Raw genomic sequence first — 23,692 nt, forward strand, 5'->3', positions numbered from 1 at the left:
TTTTGTCCCGTCAAATTAAAGGAGTCAATCGTGAACACCAGTAATCTTGTTACATGTCAAAACCTATATGTATGAGAATAATTATAATCAAAGGCAGAGACATTCTAAGGACAACATTATGTGATAATAACGTTGACCTAACGACGTCATGCTGTCTGTTATCGGTGACGTGACTACTTAACTGCTGTGACAGGAAGATGTTGGAACTCTAAACACGTCCAGCACGTGCGTCGTCATTGGAGATGCTCAAGCAGTAGCACTGGTGAAAGCAGCGGTACGCTAATTAGAATGTTCGTGGTTGCAAACTTCTAAGCGAATAGCTTCTCTTGCCTCTTTTGCCGCTGTTTGTGGCAGGTGTCGGGGTAAATCGTCGGTGGTTGAACTGGGAAAGGAAATTGTTGTTTCGTTGATTGGTTAGTTCGTTCGTTAGTTAGTTTTTAGTGAATTCTTATTTTCCTTCGTTTGTCCGATTGTTCAGTCGTCCTTTAATTCACTCGTTCAATCATCCATTCAGTAAATAGACGGTGTGTTCCTCCGTTTTCTGTTTAGTTTGCCCGTTCACTCATTTGTTCAGTCATTTTTTCGTTTAGTCTTTCGTTCGTTCGTTCTTTCGTTCCTTCCTTCCTTCCTTCCTTCCTTCCTTCCTTCCTTCCTTTGGAAATTATCGTCGATGACCTACGCACGATTTTTTCCCTCTGCGATGTACTTCAGTCATACCGCCGAAGTGAAAGTGACCATAGCGGTCGTATCACTGTCGTTTCTGAATCTTGTGGTTGTCTTGTTCAGCATGTCGCCATTCTTGTATCGACAAACGTGAGTTGCCTTATCATCGTGACATCGTTGCGTGAAACTCTGTCACTGTGTATTTGTCGGATTTAGTGCTTGAATTTTAATGTTATGAATTGAATTGAAGGTTAGGAAGTATGTAGTGTACGAATATAAGAAAAATGGATCCGTGAGATTGAAGTGGCCCCTTTGTGGTGGATAAGCATTGTCTGCGATTACACACTCCACACGATGAAAGCAAACACAATTGCACGCATCGCCGTTACTTATATGGCATTTGATTCCTCGCGTCACTCGATCAAGCTTCTATAAATTCCAGCATATGCTTAGGATCTGTATAATTTGTTCATGTGGAATGCATCAGACATGTTGAAGTGGCAATTTGAGGCAATTGAGACATTGCAAGTTGTAACGCAACGTGACAATATGGCAAGGAAAATTCTACTGAAGACCATGCAATACCATTTTCTACTTCATTAATACTCATATCCGTTCTTGGTTTTTATGAGTCAATTACATGTATCCTGCACATTTTTCCTTTAAAAAGAGCACATCAGATGACATGGAGCGCAAGGATTTAGTATCAGCTCTTTACCTTGCTACTGCAGAAACTACGTTGTCCTAGTCAGTTTTCGACTCCATGTGCTTACACTGTTCGTACGTGCTCGGGAATGTAAAATTGCTGATAGAAATATTTATGACTGGGGCTCGTTGGTAATCTACTACAAACATACTGATAGTGCGAACATGGTCTAATAGAAGCGAGGCATGCAAGCGTAGCACAATCTTCTAGCAAAAAATAAAAAATAATAATAATTGAGAAATATAATGCTATATGTTATATATTCCGAGGTACCATAACTCTTTATGCGATAGCGCACCTAATGACACTATCACGTTCGACAAAACTAACTGGAATATTTGTAATGTAATGCTCCATTGACTTTTATGAGGGGAAATAAAAGATATCTCCTTTTTTTCTCGAGTATTTGTCGCTCAATGTTGCCCAACGTTATCCAGTTGGTTCATTTGGTTACTCGTACCACCCCATTGTGTCTATTAGCGAAAGTGACCGTGAAATGTGAAAAGGAAGCCACATATAAAGGAAAGGAAAACCAGTTGTCCTCGCCAGCAGCCTGTTAATCCAATAACCCCTTTCTTGTAACACCATGTTATATCTGCCAACTTCCTAATTTTATCACATCACCTAATGACGTGCCGTGCTCGATTGCGCTTCCCCTCTCCTGGCACCCATTGTGTAACCCTAATAAACCACCGTTTATCTGCCCTAGGCATTACATTGCCCGCCCAGCTCCGTCTTTTTCTCTTTACTGTCAGCTAGAATATCGGGCTAACCCTGTTGGCTTTGTAATACACATCACCATTTTCCTGTCCCTCAACGTGACGTGCTAATCCCAAAGCTACTCAATATGTTAACACCTACTGAATGCAAAGATTGTACACATTTCAATGATACCGGTAAGCTGCTAGTGATGATTTCGTAATGTGTACCATTGTCGTTCCAGCCGATTTTATTTTGCTGTAAATTTTCTTTCGGTGTTCATGGCTACCTTTGTCTTACGGGCCTTGATATAGGTATTTTTTGACCGATTCTTGTGGCTGGATTCCACAGGCGAATAATTATGCTGTTTCTAGGCAAATGAACATTACCTTATTTTTTCATAATAATATTGAACCTTACTCTTGCATTTTGCGGGCTCGGTATTACGACAGAGGTCATAACTTACGTGTAACGCCAAATCTCATAACAATGAAAAATCTGTTAAGGTTATAACGAATAATTGAATGCTCTTGCAAAACTCGCCTCAAGCACAGCATTCTTTACGTGCATCTCCATAAGTGAAATCTATGACATTCGACAGTAAATCATCAGATATCACGTAGGTAAGACTGCACGCTGCGATAAGCAAACGTCGAATGAGCATAAGCCAAATGTTAGAATATACTCTTAGCGTCCAGTTTTCACGCTTACAGTAATCGCTTAACGATAAAATAACTTGAACCCTTGCATATTAATAATAACAAAGACGACCGAGATGACGTAAAAAAACATAAGGCGGTTGGGTTTGTCATGCGTTAGTAGCGTATGACACCGCTTGTGGTATAACGCAGACAATTGCGGTATCATGCAGTGGATGGCCTATCTCCTTCTGCGCAACCTAGAATTGCGGTTCTTTCGCTTTGCTCTTCCCCTCTGATGATACATAGTATTTGGCCTCGCCTTTTCTTAACAGCTTCGTTTGTTGGGAGTCAGCGCTATGTTTGTGTGCTTCGCTTGCGCTTTCTTTTACTGTCCTTCATTTGTTGGCCATCAGCCTATTAATTACTTGCCATAAAACACCACGAGTCTTGCATTTCAGCTGGCGATGCTGTATATGCGACAACGTAGGTGAAAAACTGTCATCGAGGCGTGGACAGCCAGTAGTTCAATATCTGGAGCGATAATTTCTCCGGCGATCACTTTTGGCGGAGACGATCCCACTGCATCTGTGCATGTATACGGCCGAAAGCGTTTTTGCCACCGTGGCAAGCTCGCGATCTCATGGTGAACAGTGTAGACGTTCAAGGTTTCATGTCCTCTTTCAACGTGTTTCTCACATACGTGTGTGATGTCTTTTTTTTATCGGTGCCAAGAACGAATGGCGCGAGATCGACGTGATCGTGTCTTCCGCGCGTCTGTCGGCCAAAGACGATGCTGCCATTTCCTGCGTCATTGTCAGGTCAAGCGTGGGAGGGAGCACTACAACGGGTGGCCAAACTATGCGATCTGGCCAGGAAGGTGAGCGCATAGAAAGCGTGACATCAAGCGACGTGATCTTTCCATTGTCTTTCGCTGTGACCATTGCCTGTGACACAATTTTACGCTAACTATGCTCGAGTACGCCAGTGCTTCTGTAATTCTTATCAATGAAGTGTGGATAAGGTGCTGTAAATGCTTATTTCAGCATAATCTTTTATTAAGAAACAATCAAGAAAAATGAACTGGAATTATCCAGTGAAGCAGTGCATCAAGAACTGGGAAGGAAGAAAATAGCAGAAGATTAATAGCGCTTTCTGACAAGTGAAAGTTAATGGGAAAGCAGAGTGATAGCATTTCCGTCATTCACAGCATGTATGTGGCACTGCTGTCAAACAAACTTCCAGTTATCTGCCATATATAGCTTTTCTGTCTTTTTTTTACTGTTTTGTGCGTGCGGTTTCAATGCTATATTTACCTATACACAATGTCAATAGTAGTAGTCAAAGAAGTCTTGTCTAGGTACTTCGCTCTTGTATCGCATAACCTCTGGTAAAAATTATATCGGCCCATTAAAGCGTGCCTCACAATGCCCGAGTTACATATTCTATTATTTACAGAATAATTTCATGTGTCATTGCGTACAAGCTGTACTTCAGTCAGTACCTTTGACGACAACCTCGGTCCACTGGGAAGTTCTAGTGACCTGTTGCCTTGTAGCCTGCCCTGTGCACCCGGTAGCCAAGCCTTTTGGTAGGATGGGGTCTGGCAGCACGTCGTGCTGTCTTCGTGGCCAGTTCTTCGAGCAGCCTGGTGTCCTTATGCCCATCCTGTGGATCAACTTACCTGCTGACCTAGTGAGCTGGCATCACGATGCCCACCCTGCTAAGCTGCTCTTCTTCTAACCAGCTGTGGCCAGTCGTCTTGTCGCTGCCTAGGCTTCTGATCCGAAAGTCACGCTACCGTTACGGAATCACAGGTGGCAAAAGTTCTTTCGCAATTACTTTATGAAAAGAAAAAGAACCTTGGACGAGTTAGCATACGCAACTTTAGCGTCTGTGTATACTTCGTTCTTGCTGTTTAATTTCTGCCATTACTTTGTATTTAAAGATTGTCTTCCGTGTAATAACAGGAGATGTAGTCTGAATGGATTTCGTGGTAGATTTTGCGTTGGCTGCCATTTTGCCAATAACAGTGCATGTGATTGCGCGAGTGAGTGGTCACATGCTTTCCTGAATAACTTTAGCCTTTAGCGCGTGAATGCAACTCGTGCCACTTTTCTGAAGATGCCAAAAGTTTGATCGATCGATTCTCGCTGTTTATTAACGTAGGACATCTCGGTGGCTTTTGGTTCAGAGAGCACAGGACGTACAGCCGGGCCAAGTTCCGCTTCCTAGCATACGAGGCAAGTGCAATCCTTGCGACTGTTTTCAATTGATTATACTTAATCAGTCTATGGGGAGGCAACCACGCGAAGTACTTTCCGCTACTTTTTGGTGTAACCGCTTTCTCTATCGTGCTCGTGAAGTTGGCGTATCTGTAGTTAGACAGATGCACTACATCTTTTCATTCAGTGCGGCACATCCTCGAATTCGATGTTGCATACTTGAAATAAATAGTCTCTTCGTTCCTCTCTCCAAAACACAATTCAAAACTTTGATACAGTATTCCGGGAATACTGCAGGCAGGTATACATTTGCAGACGGTTCACGTTGTTTTTCATTCTTTCTCTCATGTAAGCATCAGTGGAGAATAAAGCTGGCTGAATGCATATGTTATAATCTACTTGTAGCGAAGCTTTCTTTAATAGACGCTCTACAATTAACGACGATGTGCTCAATTGTTTGATTTCATCGTATGCAACGTCTAATCGAGGCAATAATTATGCTGAAACTTCTTGTAAAGTTTCAGAATTTTGCGCTACATCGTTCAAAATGATTCTGAAGGGAAAACACCAGATCGGGAGGAAGCACAGCGTGATGCATGTGCGTAGCGATGCGATGAGGACGAAGCCTATGTGTAACGCTTTTCCGTCCCCCTTTCCCTTTCCCCACTGTAGGGTAGCCAACCGGGCTCAGTTCTGGTTAACCTCCCTACCTTTCTTTTATGCATTTTCTCTCTCTTTTTTTGTCGAGGGAAGGACGCTGATGACAGGTGGATGCACAGAGAAGTAGGACGCCTTTGTAATCACGTCTATTCTGGACATGTCCGGGGAAATCGCAATATTGAGAAACCGCATTTGGGCAAATTTGCGTAGACTGTCACCGTGGACTATGTACTCTCTGCTGTGGCGGCTACGTGCTAATGGCCCTGAGTATACGGAGAGTGATCGCATCAGATGGGGACGTAATATTTCTTTGGGGTAGGTAATGGAACCTATAAAATGAGAAATAGCTGCGTTGTCCTTTCCCACGCTGCATTATTAGTGAGACCAGTGTATCTGGCAACATTGGTTCTATCCATGCCTGTGTGTGTGCAATACGTATCGCCTATAGTTTGTTCACTCCTGTTTGTAGCTTTCGGGAACTCCGTTCTCACTTTCGTGGTCGCTTCGAATTTTAGAGGTTCATTGCGGACCAACAATTATAATAGTAACAGCGACATCCTAAGGACAAGATTGCGACACAACGGCGTTGACATGATGGCGTGATGCTGAATATGTTGTTTCTAGGATGACTACTTACCTGCTGTGGCAGGAAAAAGTTGGAACACTATGTAAACATGCACTGCGCGCGCGTCGTCGTTGACGATGATGTTTAAGCAACAGCGGCAGTGAAAGCAGCAGTTCGCTGTAGAAATTTCGTGGCTGCAAACTTCTGAACGAATAGGTTCTTGGTTGCTCTCGTCTGTTTTCGTGGTTGTTCGGTGGTCGGACTCGGCAAAGAATCTGTTTTATTACGCTTATTTATTTATTTGTGTGTTTAAAGATACCTTACAGGTCCCTAGAGTCTTTCTGTAATTGGAGAGACTACACTCAATCATTACAGAATAATTATAACACATATGTGAATATATATACAAAAACACAGTGTAAGAAATGCGCTATCAAGCAGTAATGTGGTGTTAAAATTGTACAATGGACAAACTGAACGTTTTTGAACGCGAGAAGTCACAATATAACTAACAGAATTACAGAGCAGGCGCGACATATTTGACAATAACAAAACAGTATTGAAGGGATAGTAGTGCAGTGATAAAGGGAAATGCAACGAAACATAACACGTTATGTTATGTTGAGTTTGAAAAATGCGTTGTTAGAAGATGCCGGAAATTTTCCTGGTCAATCTCACAAGCGACGACGTTAAAAAGATTGTTCCAAAGGCGAATGGCTCTTGTTAGAGCGGAGTAGGTAAATGAATGAGTCATTCCGTAGATGCACTTGAACTGAGTGTGCAACCGGTATGACCTATAATGAGGAGTTTAAACGGGCATAACTGATGGAGCTGTATTATGGACATATTTATAAAATAATGATAGCAGGGCTATATCACGACGGTCGTGCAATGGCTGTAGTGAGAGATCGAGTTTAATTTGTGTTAAGCTTTTGGTATAGTCGTAACAACGTGAAATAAAACGTCCAGCCCTATTCTGAACATATTCGAGTTTTTCGATCAAGTATTTCTTATGAGGAGACCGGGCGGAAGCGACGTATTCAAGCTGAGGTCGAACAAATGTTAGATAAGCTAGTTTACGAATGCCTTTAGTAGGATTATATCATAAGTAGCCACAACTTAAGAAGAACTTATCATAAGAAGCCACAAAAATAACTTGCCGCAGGCGGTAACCGAACCCACAACCTTCGAAATTCGCGTGCGATGCTCTGCTAATTGAGCTACCGCGGCACCGTTTCCCTATTGTTAAGAATGGCGAGCTGCGAAACAAGATTGCCACACAGTTACGACAGGGCGACACGACGCGCACCTCTCCCTCTCCGTCGCTGCAGCTGGGAGGCGTTCGAAGAAGCGGCCTTTGCGCTGGAATCCGCCGCCTTCCTCCAGCCCCTTCGACATTGTGACGGAACTAGTTCGGTGCGTGAACAATGATTCCGGAGTTCCCCAACGCGGAGCTGATTTGACACGCATGGACAAGCTGCCGCGGGAACGACGTATTTTTGTGCTTCTCACGCTTCGGCGTGGCACGGAACAACGAGCGACCCTCGATCGGCACCGATAGTTCCCGGAACGGCACCCCGCCAACGCCGTCGTCGGGCATCAGAGCGCGGTTGCCTTTGTGTACGTAAACTGATCTGCAGAGCAGCGGCGAGTTGGTGATGAGTAAACGAACAGTCGCCGCGTCGTATGACCGGCGGATCGAGTGTATAAAAACTGTGGTTGTGCGAATGCTGAGGACACTTCTCTTGAGCAGTCATGTTAGACTGAGTCACTTCTCTCATGCAGTCATGTTGGACTGTTACTGTTTTTCTCAAGCAGTCATGTTAGACTGATTTAATTTCTGTAAATAAACCCTTTTTCCTCGTTCTCGATGAGAAGCAGTTCTTCACTTTATCAACGATCTCAGCGTAAATAAGTTGGACGACGGCATGGGCCAGCTACCTCCGAATTCATGCCGTACTCCAATCTTGGCAAAGGACCACGGACGATGGGATTGAGCCCCCAATCCTGACACTATCCACTTTCTTGGGTATCTATGTGTCCTAGTAGAACCCTGGGAGTTCGCACCCTTACGTTAATATGACTATTAAAAATCGGGCCGCCCCTCGGTTAACCCCTTTCTTCTCGTTTATTTGTAGGATTATGCAACTTGCGTCTTATGTATCCTAAAGATTTCGATGCATTGGCGCATATGTATGCAATGTGCGTTGACCACGAAAGAGTCGGACCAAGATATTTATATTGAGTATAATGCAAAATAGTGATGTATTTATGTGATAAAGAAACGTAAATTTTGTATGCTTGCGGCTAAAATAGATAATTTTACATTCAGAAATGTTAAGCTTCCTTAGCAAAGTGTTACACTAAAGATTAAGCTCTGGAACGTTTTGGATCATTGTATGATCATGGGCAAACCTGATGTCACGATATACAATGCTTGTTCGTCAGTTCTTCGTGAAATCGTACTTTGCTTCGTTCGCTCGCCCATCTTGGCTTACATTGAGAATTAGGCAGTTTTTTTGCGACAGCACCTAAATAGTAATGCCACCGATGTCATAGTCACCATCACATAGTCGTCATTTGGCTGTATTTAGATACTTTGATAGTCTTCCGGCTTATCATGCCGGTGTGGTCATTATCTACGTGCCACTGTCACCATGCCGTCAGCGCTGTCGCATCTCAATGTACTCGTTGTTGTACTGTCTTCGTCGCAACCATGTAATGGTTATGTCATAGCCGTCATGTTGGCGCCATAGTCAAGCTTCGTCGCAGTGATAACCGTTGCGGCCGTGTCGCTGTTTTGCCACAGTCACCTTCGTGACATTATCGGAGTATTCGTGTTGTCTTTGGCACCATTACGTTCGCACCATTTTTGTCAGTGTTCAACCTTGTCTAGTTATCGTTCCGTTTTGTTGTCATTGTCTCTTTCTGTTAAACGCGCGCGCGCGCGCGCTCACACACGCACACGCACACGCACACACACACACAGACGCACACACGCACGCGCGCGCATTTACTTAACAAAAAGGATGAAGTATCTGCTAACACAGTGCGGAGATAGTAATTAGGATGTAAGATGGGGTAGCCAGAAAGGCAGCTACCCGCAGAGTAGAGAATAACGTAACCATAACGTAAACCACGAAAACAATATAACATGAGCTGCTTTCAGGAGCACACGCCACTCTTTGCTCAAGATCATCATCATCCTCAGACTAGTTATGCTCACTGCAGGGCAAAGGCCTCTCCCATACTTCTCCAACTACCCCGGTCATGTACTAATTGTGGCCATGTTGTCCCTCCAAACTTCCTAATCTCATCTGCCCACCTAACTTTCTGTCGCCACCTGCTACGCTTCCCTTCCCTTGGAATCCAGTCCGCGACCCTTAATGACCATCGGTTATATTCCCTCTTCATTACATGTCCTGCCCATGCCCATTTCTTTTTCTTGATTTCAACTAAGATGTCATTTACCCGCGTTTGTTCCCTCACCCAATCTGCTCTTTTCTTATCCCTTAACGTTACACCCATCGTTCTTCTTTCCATAGCTCGTTGCGTCGTCCTCGATTTAGGTAGAACCCTTTTCATAAGCCTCAAGGTTTCGGCCCCGTACGTGAGTACTGGTAAGACACAGCTGTTATACACTTTTCTCTTGAGGGATAATGGCAACATGCTGTTCATGATCTGAGAATGCCTGCCAAATGCACCCCAGCCCATTCTTATTCTTCTGATTATTTCACTCTCATGATCCGGATCGGCAGTCACTGCCTGTCCTAAGTAGATGTATTCCCTTACCACTTCCAGTGCCTCGCTACCTATCGTAAACTGCTGTTCCCTTCCGAGACTGTAAAACATTACTTTAGTTTTCTGCAGATGAATTTTTAGCCCCACCCTTCTGCTTTGCCTCTCCAGGTTAGTGAGCACACATTGCAGTTGGTCCTCTGAGTTGCTAAGCAAGGCAATATCATCAGCGAAGCGCAAGTTACTAAGGTATTCTCCATTTACTCTTATCCCCAATTCTTCCCAATCCAGGTCTCGGAATACCTCCTGTAAACACGCTGTGAATAGCATTAGAGAGATCGTATCTCCCTGCCTGACGCCTTTCTTTATTGGGATTTTGTTGCTTTCTTTATGGAAGACTATGGTGGCTGTGGAGCCGCTATAGATATCTTTCGGTATTTTTACATACGGCTCGTCTACACCCTGATTCCGCAATGCCTCCATGACTGCTGAGGTTTCGACTGAATCAAACGCTTTCTCGTAATTAATGAAAGCTATATATAATGGTTGGTTATATTCCGCACATTTCTCTATCACCTGATTGATAGTGCGAATATGATCCATTGTTGAATAGCCTTTACGGAATCCTGCCTGGTCCTTCGGTTGACAGAAGTCTAAGGTGTTCCTAATTCTATTTGCAATTACCTTAGTAAATGTTTGTAGGGAATGGACAGTAAGCTGATCGGTCTATAATTTTTCAAGTCAATGCTCAAGATACATGCACAATTTATAGCGCAGCTTCCTTCACCTACCTTGCCATGCTTGGAGTGAGCACTGCTGCTGCTGGGTCGGCCAGTATCTCGGTGCATGTATTTGTGAATTTGCATGCGAAGGTCATCTGTGCGCCGCATGCAAGTACCAGTGACTGGGCTTATTACTCATGCAGCCGGATCGGCGAAGTAGTGCGAGTAGGCGACCCTTTTTCCCGTAATGAAAAAAATAATTCCTAGATATCATATATGACTAAGTATCTCTAAACGAAAAGAAAGGGGAAAACCGAGGGGCCCGATTTTTATTAGTCATATCATAAGAAGCCAACAAACACTAGCACCGCGGACAGCATGGGGGAAATTACTTGTGCTTAATAAATGAAATAAACGATTTAATATTGGAAATTAAAGTGGATGAAAAAACAACTTGCCACAGGTGGTAACTGAACCCACAAGCTTTGAATTTAGAGTGCGATGCTCTACTAATTGAGCTACCGCGGCACCGTTTCCCCATTCACTTTCTTGGGTATATATGTGTCCTAGTAGAACCCTTGGAGTTCGGGCCCTTCCGTTAACCTCCTTGCTTCTCGTTTATTACTTAACGCGGGTCTCGCATCCGGCAGCATTGATGACTTCAGGTAGCATGTGTGGGTTTATTGACCAGTTGCCTTCACGCAAAAAAGATAACGTTCACGTGACGCCTGCGGCATAAAGGAACGTTGCACGTCCGCCGCCAAGGTCTGTGAGTGGCGGCGCTGGCTAACACTCCCAGGGTTCTATTAGGACATACAAATACCCAAGCAAGTGGAGGGGGAAATGGCGCCAAGGTAGCTCAATTAATAGAGCATCGCACGCGAAATGCGAAGGTTGTGGGTTCGGTTCCCACCTGCGGCAAGTTGTTTTTTCATCCTCTTTAATTTTCATTAATTTATCGTTTATTTCATTTATTAGGCACAAGTAATTTCCCCTATGCTTTCCTTGCTGTCAGTGTTTGTTGGCTTCTTATTATATGATTAAGTGTCTCTGATGCACACAGATGTCATCATGAATTAACGCCTGATATTCAAGTTACTCTTTAGTGCCCTTGACATTCTTTGAATAAGCCATTCCGAATGTTCCACTGGGTTTGTGCCAATTCATCGCCAGTCCTGTAGTATGGTTATTTACCACTATCGACACATCAGTTACATAATCCTAAATGTGTCTAAACATGTTTCATACTTCTCTGTGTACATACTTGTCATCGCCATTCTTGCTGCGGCAAACATAACTTGCATTTATCCTCGTGTCATTGCTGTGTAGGCATCTGACTGTGTGAATTTTTCTGATTTAGTGTTTGAATTTAGGCATATTTTATGAACCGCGTAGTCTACAAATATACAAAAAATTGCATGAGACTAAAGTTATGACATCTGTAATGGATTAACATTGTGTTAGTTTACACGCTCCATACGATCAATATGAACACGCATCGACGTTAGTTGTATAGGATTCGCTTGCATACTTCATTTAAGCTTCGAAGAATTACAACAGATGTCTGGCATTTGCATAACTTTGTTTTATGTGACACACATAAGACATTTAGAAGTGCTAAGTTGGGCCAGATGAGACAGGTTCTACTACAGCGTGGTGATACGAGAAGCAAAATTATACTTCGGTCCATCCGTTGACATCGTGTACTTCATCGTGTTTCATATGCCCTGTTGGTTTTTTATAAGTCCGTTGTTTATGCTGATGGGCTGCGCAATCATTGGTTCCTGGTTTTAACCTTGCTACACCATATAACAAGCTATCATGCTCAATTGTGGACTCCATGTACTTACAGTGTACTTGTACTTGCCTTCTTGTTGCTGACAAGAGAATTTACGACATTGGCTTGTTGGTAATATGGCAAATATATACTGATTGTGCGTAAAAGACCTAGTAGAAAGGAAGCGCGCGAGCATATCATGATCTTCTAACAAAATAAATCAAGAACAGGACAAACATAGTGTTATATGTCACCCTTTTCGAGACACCATAACCCTTTACGCTGTAGCGCAACTAATGCCGCGCTCACGCACGACAAAATCCAACTGGCTCATATGTAATGTATCGTCCCATTGGGGCCTTTAAAGGATAATAAATATGTCCTTTCTTGTTGAGTATTTGTCCGTTAACTTTGTTGTTTATTTCCCAAACTTATCGCGTTGGTTCGTCTGGTTACCTATTCCACTTCCTTGCGTCTATCAGTGAACGGGACAGTAAAAAGTTCAACAATAATAAAGGTAGCCGACCTCAAGGAAAAAATAAAGCCGTCAACCTCATCATCAGCAGTTTCCGAGCATGTCATCTTGCAGGAAGTTCCAATCACCCTTGATTTTTGTGAGCTCACTTTATCTTATGCCGGCCAAAGTTCTATTTTTATCACGCCACCTAATTGCCTGCCGTCCTCGATACCACTTCCTTTCCCTTCCAAGGTTCCAAGATTTTCCTTCCAAGGTTCCAAGTTGGCTCTAAGGCCTTTAGCCAATAAGTTAACACCCCCCCCCCCCAATAAAAATAATTTTACACATTTCAAAGATACCGGTAATTCTCCATTCACGATATCGTAATGCGTGCCGTATGGGTTCGAGCAGATTTTATTTTCCTGTGGATTGTCTTCCGATGATCACGGCTTCCATTGACTGATTTGATTGGCCTTGATATGCGTTTTCTCTCACCGATTCTCAAGACTGACTACCAAAAGGGATTAGACATCCTGTTGCTAGGCAATTAAACATGATTTAAGTCTTCTGCATATCAAAATACAACCATGCTGTAGCATGTTGTCGGATCGGTCTTACCATACATGTCATACTTAACGAGTAACACGAAAGCTTATTATAGAAAAAAAAAGTTGCACAGCCCAATGATATACATATGGTAATTTCGGCGCCAAAATTCTGGTCGGGTTATAAAAAAAAAAGATTGATCCTTGTATCAAAACTCCCCTCAAGCACCGCAGTCCCTACCAGGCATGGGCACCCGCCGTGGTTGCTCAGTGGCTATGGTGTTAGGCTGCTGAGCACAAGGTCGCGGGATCGAATCCCGGCCACGGCGGCCGCATTTCGATGGGGGCGAAATGCGAAAACACCCGTGTACTTAGATTTAGGTGCACGTTAAAGAACCCCAGGCAGTCGAAATTTCCGGAGTCCTCCACTACGGCGTGCCTCGTAATCAGAAAGTGGTTTTGGCACGTAAAACCCCATAATTTAATTTTTTTTACCAGGCATGGGCATAGATGCAGTCTATCACATTCGACAATCGGTCATCGGACATGAAGTGAGCAAAACTGCAGGCTGCGTTAAGCAAAGGTCCAATGAGAATCAACCAAATGTTAAAATATACTGTTGCGTCCAGTTTGCATGCTTACCCAGTCGCCGTAATATAGGAAAAATTTGAAGCTTGCATATGAATACGCATATATTTAGACCAGAGTAATGAGGTAGAAAACATTACGGTTGAGTTTGAGATGCGTTAGTAGCGTGTGGCACCGCTTGTGCTGTCACGTCGGGAGTTACGGTATCATGGAGTGGATGAGGCCCTTATGCGCATCCTAAAACTGCGCTTACTTCGTTTCGTTTCTCCACTATGATGACATACAGCATTTTTACTCGCCTTTTCCACAACGATTCATTTGTTGAAAGTTGGTGCTATGTTCGTGTGCTTCGCTTGCGCTAGCCTGTTTTTCTTTTACTGTACATAACTCACTGGCCATCAGACTAATTATGTCAGGCCATGAAATACCACGGGCCATACCATTGCACGTGAGGTGGCTTTGCTGTATATGGGACTATGTAGCTGTATAACTGTCATCGAGGCGCGGTCGGCCAGTAGTTCGGAAGCAACATCTGGGTTTATAACTTTCGGAGGTGATCACCCCCAGTGTGTGCGAGTATACGGCCGAAAGCGTTTCGGGCTGTGTGCCCAGTTCGCTATCTGATGGCGTACAGATTAAATTAAGGTTCCGTGCTCTCATCTCTTCCAGCGTGCTTTTCACATACGTGATCACTGTCTTTTTTTTCACAGGGAACGAACGGCACGAGATCGTCATGTTCGTACCGTGCACGGACGTGCGGTGGCAAAGAGGATGCTGCCGTTTCGTGCGTCATCGTGAGGCAAAACCTGGGAGGCAGCACTGGGTCGGACAGCAAGAGTCAAGCCAGCCAGGTGAGCGCTTCGCAGACGTGACATGTTGCGTCGTGATATTTCCATTGCCTTTTGCACTGCCAACGTTATTGCACATAAAAGGATTTCACACAACTAAATTCGAATAATTTTGATTTTGATAACGCGACTTGAGTGAACAGGAGCGGGTTGAGATACGAACAGCCTGTAGCCTGATATTTTTTTTCCGCGATAGCTAATTTGTGCAAATTCCTTTATCAATCGTGCAAGTTAGTGTCGGCACATGTTCAATTGCAGAGGGCGTAATGTATGCGTCGACATTTATCTTTTCAGTAAAGTGAAGGAGCAGGAGCGCGTCGAGGTTCTAATGCGCTATAGGCTGATGTTTTTTTACCACAACAACTCATTTGGGCAAATTAGTTTTTCCGTCATGTCAATTACCGTGAGTGTAATTGCGTTCGTTGAGGCAGTGTTGTATGCATCCATGTGAGCTTTTCCGAGATTTGAGTGGACAGTAGCCCGTGGAGATTGGAAAAGGCTATAACCTTGCATTTTCTTTTCGCGGTAGCAAATCTGTCCGAATTCGTTTATCAATCATTTAGATTGGTTTCAGTATATGTGCTTATGCGGCGGGCCGGATTTATGCGTCAATATTCAGGTGTTCACAGAAGTGCGGGTACATGAGCGCGGTGAGGCTTTAATAGGCTATATGACCACAACACATTTAGGGAATTGTTTTTTTCGATCACGTAAGTCACTGTGAGTGTAAGTGCGTTTGCTGCGGCAGTGTGTATGCATCAAATTTGAGCTTTTCAGAGATTTGATTGAACAGCAGAGCGTTGAGAATCGAACAGGCTATAGCTTTGCGTTTTTTTTCCGCGTTAACTAATTTCTCCAAATTCGTTTATCAATTGTTTAAATTAGTTTCAGTATATGTGCATATGTAGGGACTTAATGTATGCGTTGGTATTCAGGGATTCAAATTTGTGTGGAAGCAAGAGCGCATTCTGGTTCTAGTGGGCTATGGGATGATGTTTCTTACTATATAACCTAGTTTCAGAAAATTGGTTTTTCAATCATGTTAGCTAGTACAAGTGCAATTGCGTTTGCTGAGGCTGTTTTGTATGCACCCAATTTTAGCTTTTCAGATATTTGACTGAACATTAGAGCGTTGAGATTCGAACAGGCTATAGCTCTGTTTTTTTTCCGCGCTAACTTATCTGTCAAAATTCGTTTATGAATCGTTCAAGTTAGCTTCAGTATATGTGCATATGCAAGGGGCTTAATGTATGCGTCGATATTGATGGTTTCAGATTTGTGTAGAAATTAGAGCGCGTTTTGGTTCTAATGGGCTATAGGATGATTTTTCTTAACACAAAACCTAGTTTCGGAAAATTCGTTTTTCAATCATGTAAGCTATTGCAAGTGCAATTGCTTTTGCTGAGGCAGTTTTGCATGCATCCAGCTTGAGGGTCTCAGAGATTTTAGTGAACAGAAGTGTCTTGAGATTTGAACAGGCTATAGCACGGCGTTTTTTTCCGGGGTAACTTATTTGACCAAATTCGTTTATGAATCTTTTAAGTTAGCTTCAGTATATGTGCATATGCAAGGGGCGTAATGTATGCGTCGATATTCAGGGTTTCACAGAGGTGAGGATACATGAGCGCGTCGAGGGTCTAATAAACTATAGGGTGATGTTTTTTACCACAACAACTCATTTGGCCAAACAGTTTTTTCAGTCATGTAAGTTAGCGTAGGTGTAATTGCGTATGCTGAGGCAGTGTTGTATGGATCATATTTGAGCTTTTCATTGATTTGACTGAACAGCAGTCCATTGAGATTCGAACAGGCCTTGAGCCTGTTCAGGCTTTGAGCCTTGTGTTCTTTTCCGCGGTAACTAAATTGTTCAAATCCTTTAATAAATTGTTTTAGATTCAGTATATGTGCGTATGGCAGAGGCTCACTGTATGCGTCGATATTCAGATTTTCACAGAAGCGACGATACAGGAGCGCGCCGAGGTTCTAATGAATTGTGGGCTGAAGTTTTTAACCACAACTGATTTAACCAAATTCGTTTTTCAATCGTATAAGTTAGCGTGAGCGTAATTGTGTTTCCTGAGGCAATGTTGCACGGATCCAATTTGAGCTTTTCAGACATCTGAATGAACAGCAGTGCGTTGAGATTCGCACAGGCTAAGGTTTTTCGATTCGAACAGGCCTTGCGTTTTTTTCCGCGCTAACTGATTTGTTGATATCCTATTATAAATCGTTTAAGATAGATTAGTATATGGTGCGTATGGAAGGGGCTCAGTGCATGCGTCGATATCCAGATTTTCACAGAAACGAGGATACAGGAGCGCGTTGAGGTTCTAAAGAACTATGGGTTAATGTTTTCTACAACTAATTTGGCCAAATTGGTTTTTCACTCGAGTAAGTTAGCGTGAGTGTAATTGCGTTAGCTCAGGCAGTGTTGTTTGCATCCAACTTGAGCTTTTCAGAGATTTGAGTCAACACCAGTGCGTTGAGATTCGAACAGCCTATAGCCTTGCGTTTTATTTCACGGTAACTAATTCGACCAAATCCTTTTATAAATCCTTTAAATTAGTTTATGTATATGTGTCGATTGAAGGGGCCCAATGTATGCGTCGATGTTCAGGTTTTCACAGAAGTGAGGGTACAGGAGCACGTCGAAGTTCTAATGAACTATCGGCTGATGTTCTTACCACAACAACTAATTTGGCCAAATTGGTTTTTCAATCTTGTAAGTTAGCGTGAGTGTAATTGCGTTTTCTTAGGCAGTGTTATATGGATCCAATTTGAGCTTTTCAGAGATTAGAGTGAACAGCAGTGCGTTGAGATTCGAACAGGCTATAGCTTTGCGTTTTATTCCGCGGTAATTATTTCGTCCAAATCCTTTTATAAATCGTTAAGGTTAGCTTCAGTATATGGTGCGTAGGGAAGGGGCTCAATGTATGCGTCGATGATCAGGTTTTTACATAAGTGAGGGTACAGAAGCGCGTCAAGGTTCTGATGAGCTATGGGGTGAAGTTTTTTACAACTAATTTGGCCAAATTGGTTTTTCAATCAGGTTATTTAGCGTGAGTGTAATTGCGTTTGCTCAGGCAGTTTTGTTTGCATATAATTTGAGCTTTTCAGAGATTCGACTGAACAGCAGTGTGTTGAGATTCTTTGCGTTTTATTCCGCGGTAACTAATTCGTCCAAATCCTTTTATAAATCGTTTAGGTTAGCTTCAGTATATGTGCGTAATGAAGGGGCTCACTTTATGCGTCGATGTTCAGGTTTTCACAAAAGTGATGGTATGGGAGCGCGTCGAGGTTCTAAAGAACTATGGGCTGATATTTTTTAACACAACTGTGTTGTATGGATTCAATTTGAGCTTATCAGAGATTTCATTCAACAGCGGTGTGTTTAGATTCCTTGCGTTTTATTCCGCGGTAACTAATTCGTCCAAATCCTTTTTAAAATCGTTTAAGTTAGCTTTAATATATCTGCGTATGGAAGGGGCTCCACGTATGCGTCGATGTTCAGGTTTTCAAATAAGTGAGGGTACAGAAGCGCGTGGAGGTTCTAATGAACTGTGGGCTGATGTTTCTTACCACAGTAACTAATTTGGCCAAACAGGTTTTTCAATCCTGTAAGTTAGCGTGAGTGTAATTGCGTTTGCTCAGTCACTCTTGTTCGCATCCAATTTGATCTTTTCAGAAATATGAGTGAACAGCAGTGCGTAGAGATTCAAACAGGCTATAGCTTTGCGTTTATATCCGCGGTAACTAATTCGTCCAAATCCTTTCATAAATTGTTTAGGTTAGTTTGAGTATATGGTTCCTATGGAAGGGGCTCAATGTATGCGTCAATGTTCAGGTTTTCACAGAAGTGAGGGTACAGGAGGGCGTCGAGTTTCTAATGAGCTATGGGCTGATGTTTTTAACACATAAACTAATATGACTACACATATTAACACATAAACTAATATGGACAAATTGGTTTTTGAATCATGTAAGTTACCGTGAGAGTATTTGCGTTTGCTCAGGCAGTCTTCTTTCCATCCAAATTGAGCTTTTCAGAGATATGAGTGAACAGCAGTGCATTGACATTGAAACAGGTTATAGCCTAGCGTTTTATTCCGCGGTAAATAATTCGTCCAAATCTTTTTATAAATCGTTAAGGTTAGCTTCAGTATATGGTGCGTATGGAAGGGGCTCAATGTATGAGTTGATGTTCAGGTTTTCACATAAGAGAGGGTACAGAAGCGCGTCGAGGTTCCAATGAACTATAGGCTGATGTTTTTTACAACTAATTTGGCCAAATTGGGTTTTTAATCTTGTGTGGTAGTGTGAGTGTAATTGCGTTACCTGAGGCAGTGTTGTGTGGATCCAATTTGAGCTTTTCAGAGTTTTGATTCAACAGCAGTGTGTTGAGATTCCTTGCGTTTTATCAGCGGCTACTAATTCGTCGAAATCCTTTTATAAATAATTTAAGTTGGTTTCAGTATGTGTTCGTATGGAAGGGGCTCAATGTTTGCGTCGATGTTCAGGTTTTCACACAAGTGAGGGTACAGAAGCGCGTCGAGGTTCTAATGAAATACGGCCTGAACTGTTTTACAACTAATTTGGCCAAAATTGTTTTTTCAATCAGGTTAGTTAGCATTAGTGTAATTGAGTTTGCTCTGGCAGTCTTGTTTTCATCTAATTTGAGCTTTTCAGGGATTTCACTGAGCAGCAGTGTGTTGAGATTCCTTGCGTTTTAATCCGCGGTAACTAATTCGTCCAAATCCTTTGATAAATCGTTTAAGTTAGTTTTAGTATATGTGCGTATGGAAGGGGCTCAATGTTTGCGTCGATGTACAGGTTTTTCCAGACATGAAGGTACGGGAGCGCGTCGAGGTTCTAATTAATTATGGGCTGATGTTTTAACGCAACTAATTCGGCCAAATTTGTTTTTCAATCTTGTAAGTTAGCGTGAGTGTAATTGCTTTTTTGGGGCAGTATTGTATGGATCCAATTTGAGCTTTTCAGAGATTTGAGTGAACAGCAGTGCGTTGAGATGCAAGCAGGCTATAGCTTTGCGTTTTATTCCGCGGTAACTAATTCCTCTAAATCCTTTTATAAATAGTTTAAGTTTGTTTCAATACATGTGCGTATGGAAGGGGTGCAATGTATGCGTCGATGTTCAGGTTTTCAAGAAGGTCAGGGTACTGGAGCGCATCGAGGTTCTAATAAACTGTGGGCTGATATTTTTTAGCCCAACAACTAATTTGGCCAAATTGGTTTTTCGATCATGTAAGCGAGAGTGAAGTTGAGTTTTCTGAGGCAGTGCTGTATGGATCCAATTCGAGCTTTTCAGAGACTTGATTGAACAGCAGGGGTCTTGAGATTGTTTGCGTTTTATTGCGCGGTAACTAATTCGTCCAAATCCTTTTATAAATTGTTAGGTTAGTTTCAGTATTTGTGCGTATGGAAGGGGCTCCATGTATGCGTTGATGCTCAGGTTTTCACATAATTGAGGGTACAGAAGCGCGTCGAAGTTGTAATGAACTGTAGGCTGATGTTTTTTACCACAGCAACTAATTTGGCCAAATTGGTTTTTCAATCGTGCAAGTTACTGTGAGTGTAATTGCGTTTGCTCAGGCAGTCTTCTTTCCATCCAATTTGAGCCTTTCAGACATTTGAGTGAACAGCAGTGCGTAGAGATTCAAACAGGCTATAGCATTACGTTTTATCCCGCGGTAACTAATTCATTCAAATCCTTTTATAAATCGTTTAGGTTAGTTTCAGTGTATGGGGGTGCGTATGGAAGGGGCTCAATGTATGCGTCGATGTGCAGATTTTAACAGACGTGAGGGTACACGAGCGCATCGAGGTTCTAATGAACTATGGGCTGATGTTTTATACCACAAAAACTAATTCGGCCAAATTGGTATTTTTTAATTATGTAAGTTAGCGTGAGTGTAATTGCGTTTTCTGGAGCAGTGTTGTATGGATCCAATTTGAGCTTTTCAGAGATTGGAGGGAACAGCAATGCGTTGAGATTCAAACAGGCCACAGCCTTGCATTTTATTCTGCGGTGACTAATTCTTCCAAATCGTTTTGTAAATTGTTTAAGTTAGTTTCAGTACATGTGCGTATGGAAGCGGATCAAGGTATGCGTCGATGTTAAGGTTTTCACAGAAGTGAGGGTAAAGGAGCGCATCGAGGTTCTAATGAACTGTGGGCGGATGTTTTTTACCACAACTAATTTGGCGAAATTGGTTTTTCAATCATGTAAGTTAGCGTGAGTGTAATTGCGTTTGCTGAGGCAGTGTTGTATACATCTAATTTGAGCTTTTCAGAGATATGTAAGAATAGAAATGCGTTGAAATTCGAACAGGCTTATAGCCTTGCGCTTTTTTTCCGCGGTAAATAATATTTGTCAATAATTCGTTTGTCGATTGTTTGAATTAGTTTTAGCATATGTCCATATCCAAGGGGTTAAATTTATGCGTCAATATTCTGGTTTTCATAGAAGTGAGGGAACAGGAGCGAGTCGAGGTTCTATGGGCTATGGGCTGATGTTTTTTACCTTAACTATTCATTTGGGCTAGCAGGTTTCTCTATTACGTAACTTACCGTGAGTGTAATTGCGTTTGCTAGGCAGTGTTTTATGCATCTAACTTGAGCTTCCTAGAGATATGAGTGAAGAGCAGTGCCTTTAGATTCGAACAGACTATACCCTGATATTTTTTTTCCGCGATAGTTAGTTTGTGCTAATTCGTTCATCAGTTGTGTTAGTTTCAGTAGACGTGCGTTTTGAGGGGGCGTGATGGATGCCTCGACTTTGAGCTTTTCAGACATGTGAGTGAAGACGACTGGGCTGAGGTTCTGACGGGCTACAGGCTGATTTTTTTTGCACGATGCGAAATTTCCCGAAATTTGTTTATTAATCATGGAAGTTAGTATCTCTATCGGTGCGATTGTTCCGCCTATGACATAAGCGCTCTTGGAGACTCCATATAATCTCTCTTGTAAATAAAAGAAAGGGCACGGCGCAGTGCTGGAACCAGGTGGAATTGGAAGGGTGACCCGACTAGCAAGCCAGTGTGTCGTAGCACATTTTTTGTTGCCGTTCCTCTCACATACGCAAAGCATGTTATCTTTTGTTTTATTTCGTTCATCGCTGCTGTGGACGGTCGGCACGAGATGTACGTGGTCGTACGGTGCACCCAGCTGTCCCGTAAGGTCGAAGCCAGCGTTTGGCGCTTGATCGCAGGTCAAGCATGGGAGGAAGCACCAGAGGCAAGTATACGATATACAGCAGAAAGGTGAGCTTGTCTAACGGGGGATTTTTCTCCTGGTACTTTTTCCGATGCGCTCTTCTCTTGAAGGTTAATTGCCTGTAACATCACAAGCTCAATACTCGCGCAGCCAGCTCAGGGTCACCAGGTTTACTGCGGTGTGCAAAGTCTACTGTAAGGTCTGCTATGCATCCTTGCTTCGCCCTAGCCTCATTAAGGGGACATGTCCTTTCTTTCTGAACATGCAATAAACTGCCCGTGTACTCCTAGTGCCTCATTTTGGTTTGTAATGAACTTTCAAACGTGCGGTAATATCAGTGAAATTTAGTAATATTGTGACTATATTGGGATGTAAAGAGCGCTTTATATTAACGGTCAGCACGGAAATTCCTTTACTGAGAAGTGTTCGAAAGGTATTGCGTATTCACTTAATTTCGCTTCTGACACAATTCCATTCGTATCTGATTCAGACATGAAAATTGCTGCTCCCACTACTCTTGTGCAATTGAAACACAAGCAAAATAGTGAATGAGGAAGATGAGGACGATTGTTATGATCGTCCTACAAAACATAGGAGGCGCCTACCGTGCTCATTCAAAGCTAGTGGAAGGACTCCATGTGACCGCTTGCGCCGCTTCCTTCCAGTGACGCTCGTTTTTACAGGCACATCTTTGAACAATTGGAAGCACCGCAGTTGTACGGTAGTTGTAAGACGTTTTCTTGAATGACGGACAAGGAAAGTCCATGTAGAAGTATGGAAGCAGGTTACATCGTTTGGTGTGGTACATCAAACGACCCGTAGATATTACGGCCAGTGAAATAAGGAAATCGAAAATATTTGTATTTAACTTGATCTGTTTATTTTGGCCACTTAGCTCAATTGAAATTATGAAAAAGTTTAGTCCCTTCTAAATAATGCCGGGTGCTTGTGTCATTCAACTACAGTGCGCCATTCTTATAAGTTTTAATACTCCGCGCAATCTATATACACTGTATGCCTTTCATGTGCAGCGAGAGAAGCCTGAATTTACACCTAGAAAGTTTGCTGGTAGACAAACCTTACATTTCAACCAAAAGTTATGATGACATTGAGGGAAGACTTCATTTTTACGCCGTCTGCTGCATCAAAAGAGTGAATGCTCATTATGAGTGATCAGGACCAAGTTCGATTCACAAGGCTACTACAGACAGTCAGTAGGTATGTAAGCGAGAACGGCATGTATGTATTAGCATGTATGTTATAGCATACATGCTAATATCAACAAGAATGTTTAGTGAGATTCAGACTTGATTAGTCTTATTCAATAAAATAAAACCCTATTATAGCAAAGTTAGAGAGGGGAACATAATTGCTTCCTCATATACATTACTTCGCCTTATCAATTATTGAAGATACTGCACCATGTATCTCTCAGAGATTTCTAAGGGAATTTCAGTTATTTCGTTAGATCCATTGTTTCGTTATATCCCTTTTTGCTATAATAAAGCTTTACTTATTCCTTTTGCCCCCGATGATTGTATTCAGGTTCAACGGTATATGCTGAGGTACTGGCTAGCATATTCTCACTTGTTTTCAATTATACTACCATTGAATTCATCGTGCACTAG

The 23,692-nt window shown here is 42.5% G+C and overlaps 1 protein-coding gene across 1 annotated transcript in view; it reads left to right on the top strand.

The window, feature by feature from the left end:
* LOC135916214 (uncharacterized) overlaps positions 1-23,692 on the top strand; it is a 45,575-nt gene that overhangs the window by 16,159 nt on the left and 5,724 nt on the right. The window contains exons 2-5 of the mRNA XM_070525671.1: positions 3,528-3,586; positions 4,265-4,401; positions 14,694-14,834; positions 21,936-22,111. Coding sequence (XP_070381772.1) covers positions 3,568-3,586; positions 4,265-4,401; positions 14,694-14,834; positions 21,936-22,111 — 473 coding nt within the window. The 5' untranslated portion in view covers positions 3,528-3,567. The remainder of the gene's footprint in view (positions 1-3,527; positions 3,587-4,264; positions 4,402-14,693; positions 14,835-21,935; positions 22,112-23,692) is intronic.

Source organism: Dermacentor albipictus, chromosome 9 (assembly GCF_038994185.2).
Source record: "Dermacentor albipictus isolate Rhodes 1998 colony chromosome 9, USDA_Dalb.pri_finalv2, whole genome shotgun sequence".
Taxonomy (NCBI): Eukaryota; Metazoa; Arthropoda; class Arachnida; order Ixodida; family Ixodidae; genus Dermacentor; species Dermacentor albipictus.